The 7,379-nt window shown below is 46.3% G+C and overlaps 1 protein-coding gene across 43 annotated transcripts; it reads right to left on the bottom strand.

The window, feature by feature from the left end:
- Nucleotides 1–4,361: 4,361 nt before the first annotated feature.
- LOC125722663 (zona pellucida sperm-binding protein 3-like) lies at nt 4,362–7,054 on the bottom strand. Of its 43 annotated transcripts, none has more exons than XM_048998834.1 (11): nt 6,792–7,054; nt 6,666–6,707; nt 6,540–6,623; nt 6,075–6,470; nt 5,886–6,004; nt 5,460–5,563; nt 5,206–5,383; nt 5,022–5,139; nt 4,843–4,934; nt 4,701–4,774; nt 4,362–4,620 (listed from the first exon to the last, which is right to left on the bottom strand). In XM_048998834.1, exons 1-11 carry the CDS (start codon nt 7,029–7,031, stop codon nt 4,526–4,528), a joined length of 1,542 nt encoding a protein of 513 aa, XP_048854791.1. In that variant the 5' UTR covers nt 7,032–7,054; the 3' UTR covers nt 4,362–4,525. The 43 variants fall into 43 exon arrangements, with proteins under 43 accessions (XP_048854791.1, XP_048854803.1, XP_048854801.1 ...); XM_048998846.1 differs by lacking the exon at nt 6,540–6,623 and adding an exon at nt 6,498–6,539 and having other exon boundaries at nt 6,075–6,428; nt 6,624–6,749; nt 6,834–7,054; XM_048998844.1 differs by lacking the exon at nt 6,666–6,707 and adding an exon at nt 6,708–6,749 and having other exon boundaries at nt 6,834–7,054.
- Nucleotides 7,055–7,379: the final 325 nt, after the last annotated feature.

The raw sequence follows: 7,379 nt of genomic DNA, 5'->3' as shown, positions 1-7,379 counted from the left end.
TGTGAAAGGATTGGAGCACACCTCGGTGGGACGGACCTTATCAAGTCCTCCTCACAAGACCAACAGCGGTGAAAATAGCAGAGCGACCTTCCTGGATACATAAGAGTCACTGTAAGCCCATCAAGCCCGTATCAGAGACCTCTGTACCTTCGGAGTAGCAGTGGAAGTCCGCTACAAAGGCGCAGTAATCTATAGGATACTGACGTCTCAACCCGGTGAAGAAAACAGCTGATCTGCACTCCATTTAGAATGGCTCTGATTGGGTGGGGATGCGGTAAGGTGACTCTCGGTGTAATTCTCTTTATGGGAATTGTTGGTCTGCTTCTGCACTCACCAGAGCAGGTGTTTTATCCACCTAGATGGACACATGACGGCTCCCACCTGAGGCCTATCTCCACAAATGAGACCCATCCTTTCCTACAAAACTACTGGTATCGTTATGTTTATGATATAGCAAAGAAAGACAATTTAACTAACTGTTATGTCTGTACACATATGTCCCTGGATCCCCATGCCAGTCCCTCATGGTTGGACTGGTTTCTCACTGGGTCCTGGTGGCAGTTACTGCTAAAATTCTCACTCCCCATTCTTGTTACATTATCATTTGTATGTTGTTGTTTCATTTGTATTATACCCTGCCTCCATTCCATGATACAACAAACTTTTAGTTCTGTTTTTCTGCTATACGCTGCAGAAGAACGGTTGGACTTATTAAACTTGTCTAGCCCTCTTAATAATGATGATGATGTGATCTGAATGACGATTGTGCTGAAAGTGCTTTTGCAACTTGTATAATACTGATGCTTCTGATTATACTGTCATGATAAACAGGAGGGATTGTTAGGTTGAAGAAACTGTTATTAATTATTTGTTGTCATTTCTGTATAATCAGCAATGAGTGTAAATATGTATAAACGTTATTTTGTTTTCCTTTATCTTCATACTTTAGATTATATTAGTTTACACGTATCCTGAGCACGTGTTTAAATAGTTGTCCACCTGAGGAAAACCAGAACTTCTTCTTACTCTTACAGTCCTTTCTTTGTTCTCACTCCAAGACCCCTGCCCCCCATTGACTATAAATAAAGGTGCCAAGGGGAACCACCCTTTGTAACACATTCCTTTGTAGCCTAGCATGCAGAGAGTGTGGTTACCCTTGCGCAAGTAAAACTTTAAGTGTGTTGTCTCGTAATTAATGGTGTGTGCAGAGTTGGAGTGGAAAGCCTGACGCTTTCTCCAACATATACTGTACTGTAGTTTGGTCCTGTGTGCAGAGTTGGAGTGGAAAGCCTGACGCTTTCTCCAACAACAGTGAAAGTCTGTACTCAACTCAAAAGCCTGGACTGCCACCTGACCGGACATTTCTCTGTGAGCTTTCATATGATGTTTCGTATTTTGTCACATAAACTGTGCTGTTTGTTTTTTGTATCCTGTGATATACCTTTCAGTAAAATACCTGAAATATTTACATAATGGTTACATTTGCCTTTTATTGTCTCATATACATATATGAAATGTCTCATTTCATATACATGAAAGTTAATTCATACTTGGATGAGCATCAGACATTTTTTATACAAAGAATGAGGTACAGCTGTCATAGACCTGAACACCCAAATAGCCAAAGGTGCCTTGTAGGTTTGTAATGACAACCATGCACATAAACATTAAACTATATGCAAACCAGTGCTGGGCAGTAATGCGTAACTTAGTAAGGCATTACTGTAATTTGAATCTTTTTTAGTAACGTAGTAACTTAATGCATTATAATTTTAAAATTAATAACTGCATTACAGTTACACTTTCAAGTAACTTTACGTTACCGCTACGTTACCAATAAAATCAAGTGCTTTAACATCTATATTGTAAAAACAGAAATAATAATTGACAGTAACCTGACAGTGGCAGGCAGATGTCTGTTTGACAGTCGCACATGCGACGTCATTTACAGGAGACCTACATGCATTCGAAACCAGCTCAAACAAAAACAAAGTGAACATGGCGAGTGAGAAGTACGTGTTCAGTAGCTGGAATTCATCTCGGCTAAAGGCAAGAACATTTTTGTGAGTTGTACGTTATGTGGGGGTAAGAAATCATTGTCAGCCTCAAAAAATTCAACATCTGAAAGGGCAGCACTGCGCAGTGAAATTAGTGGAGAAAATACCAGGTGAAGCGACTGATGAGCCCAATGCCAGTACATGTCCCACTCCTGCCAAGCAGCAGGCTGGATTTCTCCTGTCAAACACCAACTATAAGTGGAGAAGACCTAAACAAACTTGTGGCTGGGTATATTGTGGACAGAATGCTACTTATTTCCACTGTGGATTCTCCTTCCTTTTGTCACATAATTGAGAAATTACCTATTCTACACGTTTGCCTACCGCGTAGAAAAACATTTGCTGCCTACCTGGATAGAGAATATGCAACGATGGAAGCTAATTCAAAATCAAAATACTAGTTTGAGTAGATCACAACAATACTTATTATACTGTATATTGTTCATCCCATAAAAGGCAGATTATTGGACTATAGTAAATAGCCTGCACTGTAGCCTAAATAGTAAAATAACAAAATAAACATGTCTAATTGTACAGCTACAATACATTTTTTGTTCTCTTCAGGCTATCCAGACTCGTTTTGCATATGTGCACTTCTTGCTGCTGTCAGTTGTCCAGAATTCGAACTCCGATGGTTAAGGGATGAGTGTAGGAAACAGGAACTGAAGGAGCTTCTGATAGCAGAGTGTGACACAGTTGCTCCTGTAGCAGAAGAAACTGCCAATGGGCACACAAAGTCAGCCATACCTGGTGATGGGATGGACTTTTTTGGTTTTGAACTCGAGTGTGAGGAGAGCTACTCTGCAGAAAAAGAAGTTATGGTGATGAGTATGTGCTTCCTCACCATGGACTGGGTGTCTGCAGGAATCCAAAGCACTGCTGGACATTAACTCAAAGGCAGGACAGAACATTCCACACCCCACCGCAACGCTAGTCTCAGTTCCAGTACAGAAGCCACTCTTGTTCATGTTTTAATCCAGCCCTGTAATCGTGTCCATATTTTTGTGTTCATCAAATTGTTTTCACAAAAATAAAGTGTGCCTTTTAATAAGGTTGTGCCCTTTTCTAAATGACCAGGCCAGATGGCAAAAGCTGAAAAAAGCATTTTACTATTTTCCAGTTTTTAGTTTCAAAGAACAAAAACCGAAGTTAGTATAGGCTGGGAGAAGACGCCCAAGTGGCTGCCTAGCGCCCCCTGGCGTGCTGACCTCAAATCATTCAAAAAGGGGCAGAGAGTGAAGAGCAGGTTGAAGATTAAGATGCTGAGGGTACCGGGTAGTTTTGGGTTCAGATCTAATCTGTTTCTAAGGAAATAAGGCTAATTGTTTATGAATCTAATCATTTACGAATGACTATTACCTGCTCTGCTACAGTTTGAAGTCTGCGGCGTCGGATGGGGGGGGACTGAATTTTCCCCGGCTGGGGGTGAGGATTGCATTGTATATCGTAACATTGCTCGGCGCGAATGCAATAATCACATCATGAAAGGATGCGACATAGGAGAGATTTCAAATTAATATATTTTTCATCAGTTAAAATAAGAGCAACAGTGGTTATGGTACAGTCTCACAACTTAACTAGTTAAAAGATAACTCCATAATCCACAGGATAAAATGATGCGCATACAATGCAACATTCAACATGGGATAGTAAAGTGATATGTGGCAGAGTGAAGTATGATGTGGAGCAGTGGTGAGAATGCAGAGAACGCTGCAGCAGTATTAACAAATGAATAAGATGCTCATTTTTATCAGACCACGTGTTGTTCTTTAACCAGCACTTGCAGAAATCAGTATTAAGGTTTAATACCATCATCTGTTAGTGTGAATCAGTTGCTGACACTGGATTGGAATTCTGCATTTCAGTAGCAATACATGAGCCCCCTAGTGCCTGCCATTGTTAAAAATCAATGGTACACCCTTGCAAGTGCCCCAGGATGACCAAGTACTTCCATGATATGAAGGTGATGGCAAACCAGGCTGCAATGCTTCCAACCACCACATAGAGGCTGTCAGCCACTCCCCAAAGAGAGGGAATAAGGGTAGGAATCACTCCCGACTACCCTAGTCTGTTGGCACCAAGCCCTGATCCACATACAGGGAGTACCTTCCCTGAAACTGATTCCTTACTGAAAGGAACACCTTGTGTACAACCCCACCAACACATTCCATCTAAGGCAAGGTTTCCCCACAGGGTGCCATTCCAGTCATAAAATCCACAGGCAGCAAGCAGTGTGATGTGGCTGTAGAATTTCTAGGCAATCCAGAAGTGTACCTGGGAGCCAAGGAATAAGCGACGACTGCACCATTTCAAATACTAGTGCTTTATTCAGTCACAAGACAGTGCCCTTGGTCTCCTGCACAACTGCAGTCACCTCATTAGGGGGAAGCAACAGCATGACAAGCAGTGCAGAATATGCCAGGCAAGTTAGGTGGCTCCTTCCATCCTGGGACCATGCAGCTTGGTCCCTATCCCTTCAGAATATACAGCTGTCCAGGCTGACTAGCCGTGGGAGGACCCTGTTGGATAGCAATGGGGCCCAGAACACCTGTGCCTTGAGCACCTGCAAGGGCAAGGAGGGAGGGTGCCTCAGTCACAGCAACACAATCCACCAGAGCATCTTTTGGTGGAGGCCAAACATACCTGCTACACCTGCAAGCCCACAGCTGGCGTCACAGCAGCCACACACCTGGTCATTCCCATCCACAGACACCCACCTGCAATAGGGAATAACAATTGCTTAGCAGCTCAACTGATCCAGCATCATAATGCTGCAGCTACTGACCTGTTAGCGGCAAGAGAGAAGGAACAAGCCTTGTGTTGGGAATCCACAGGCACAGAAGCCACTGTTGCTCTCAGGCTGCAAGTAATGTACAGCTAGGGGGACACCAAAAGCTGGTCAGCAGCCGCCATCACAGCCAGTTCATTTAAGCACAGAAATCCTGCACAAGTGCCTGTACTCACTGAGCTCCTGCCATCCTGAGAGAACCTGAAAGCATCCAGCTGAAGCTGCAGCTTGTCATCCTGCTTTCTGGGCAGGAACTGGGAGCGGGATCCTGTCACCTTGGCATCAGTCAGGCACCTGAAGGGCAGGCATGTCAAGCAGCATTGCCCAAGCGGCCTCACACAGCCATACAATGTTACTCACCCAGAGTTCTGCACAAAGGCATAGCTAGGGAGAGAGGTCACATCAGGGACCAAGGTGGCCACACAGCTGTCCACAAAGACACGCAGGGGCTGACTGTTGCCCACAAGGACAGAGGCTTCAATGTTCAGGACACTTCCCAGGAAGTACACATTGGAGGCCCTCTCATTCTGCCATGCATCTGCACAAAGGGCACATGCACTTGAGGACAAACCCACTGAGTAAAGCCAGATATGCTGCATGAACCCCTTGCCTACCATCCATCAGCCTCAGTGAGAAATTCAGTTGTGCCTCAGCCGCCATTGTAGCATAGTAGGGGATCCAGGTTGGCACCAGGGCATTGCTGCTCACATTCTGCTTCCTAAGGAGCAGGCATCATTTAGAATTAAGGTTTCGTGGTATGTCAATGACCACAACAGTGCACAATGAAATGTGTCCTCTGCATTTATATTATGTGACATCATGACACATCAGGGGGAGCTAATTCAGCACCAGGGGAGCAGTGCTTTGGGCGGTACCTTCAGTGTACCCCAGTGGTGCCTTGCTGGTCAGGGACTTGAACCAGCAATCTTTGGTACAAGTGTGCTTCCCTAACCATGAAGCCACCACTGCCCATTTGGGTCAGTCACTGGATGAACAGCTCCTAGGGCTAAGGAACAGCAAAGCTGATGGGGCATCCTCACCTCAAATAGTGACACTCAATGCCAACCACAGCACCATTGGTCCTCACAATGGGGCTGCCATTAATACCACTGGGGGTGTAGATCAATGCAAAGCTATAGACCAGGGCATCAGCAGTCATCTGGAGAAGAGCAACGTGATTAGGACTAGCATAGCCAACATAGCAACCAATCAGAAGGAAGCCCTCATACCATCAGTGTACTTCCACAGGCCTGCAGCACAGACTGAAACCTCACTGTGCCAGAAGCATCCTGCCCAGTGGGTGCACAACCACCAAGGGTGATGTCTGAAGCATTGATCAGCTGGCCAATAGCTAGAAGGTCCTGTAGCACATCCACCATAACCGAATCCTCCCCACATACAACCCTCACACTATCAGGGTTCACTTGCATTCCAGTCACAGATTTAACCAGAGCAGGAGCAACTTGCTTGCTCAGATAGCCGGCCGCCCCCACCTTGGGAGCCCCTACGCCAACCTGATAGCCGGTCCCCCCCACGCCAACCTGGAAGCCAGTCGAAGCCACCTGGGGAGCCCCTACGCCAACCTGGAAGCCGGTCGCCCCCACCTTGGTAGCCCCTACGCCAACCTGATAGCCGGTCCCCCCCACGCCAACCTGATAGCCGGTCGAAGACACCTGGGGAGCCCCTACGCCAACCTGATAGCCGGTCGAAGCCACCTGGGGAGCCCCTACGCCAACCTGATAGCCGGTCGAAGCCACCTGGGGAGCCCCTACGCCAACCTGATAGCCGGTCGAAGACACCTGGGGAGCCCCTACGCCAACCTGATAGCCAGTCGAAGCCACCTGGGGAGCCCCTACGCCAACCTGATAGCCAGTCGAAGCCACCTGGGGAGCCCCTACGCCAACCTGATAGCCAGCTGCCACCACCTGGGGAGCCCCTACGCCAACCTGATAGCCAGCTGCCACCACCTGGGGAGCCCCTACGCCAACCTGATAGCCGGTCGAAGCCACCTGGGGAGCCCCTACGCCAACCTGATAGCCAGCTGCCACCACCTGGGGAGCACCTAATCCATTTTGATAAACTGCAGCCACTTGAGGGGTCTTCACAAGAAACCCAGACTTCAGTTGAGCTTCACAGCTGCAACCTAAAAGAAGAAGCAGCACTATAACCCCCTCATGCACTGCCATTGTCCCAGAGCTGCTAGTAAAGCACACTGTTAGGTCTGGTTTGCTTGCAGACTATTTTATAGTTGCTGAAATCATCTGCATCCGCCAGGCCTGTTCTGATTTGTCAGTATGGAATCCTCACCATTCAGCGTTAATCAGTCACTGCTTGGGCTCTAACGGCTGAAATACATTTTTCTACCAACAGTTACTTTTTTATCAGCAGTTACCAGTTTGGTGCGCTCATGCTATAATTGCCCACAGCAGACATACACTGAGATTTTAGTGGTGTTTTTTGGGGGGGTTTTAACAATTTTGACTTTTTGACATGACTGCAAATGGTCAACAGTTATATCTAACATATATTGTATT

The sequence above is a fragment of the Brienomyrus brachyistius genome, unplaced genomic scaffold (genome assembly GCF_023856365.1).
Source record: "Brienomyrus brachyistius isolate T26 unplaced genomic scaffold, BBRACH_0.4 scaffold41, whole genome shotgun sequence".
Classification (NCBI taxonomy): Eukaryota; Metazoa; Chordata; class Actinopteri; order Osteoglossiformes; family Mormyridae; genus Brienomyrus; species Brienomyrus brachyistius.
The sequence above is the reverse complement of the archived record's forward strand: the minus strand, read 5'-3'. Positions and strand labels throughout refer to the sequence as shown.

Bases quoted from the DNA above. Each gene is read 5' to 3' on its own strand.
- LOC125722663 (XM_048998823.1), bottom strand. From the start codon at position 7,031: ATGGCAGTGCATGAGGGGGTTATAGTGCTGCTTCTTCTTTTAGGTTGC. The intron at 5,140-5,205 runs GTGAGTAACATT...CCTGCCCTTCAG, and splicing joins GCCTTTGTGCAGAACTCTGG to GTGCCTGACTGATGCCAAGG. The intron at 4,621-4,700 runs GTATGTTTGGCC...TTGCCCTTGCAG, and splicing joins TGGGCTTGCAGGTGTAGCAG to GTGCTCAAGGCACAGGTGTT.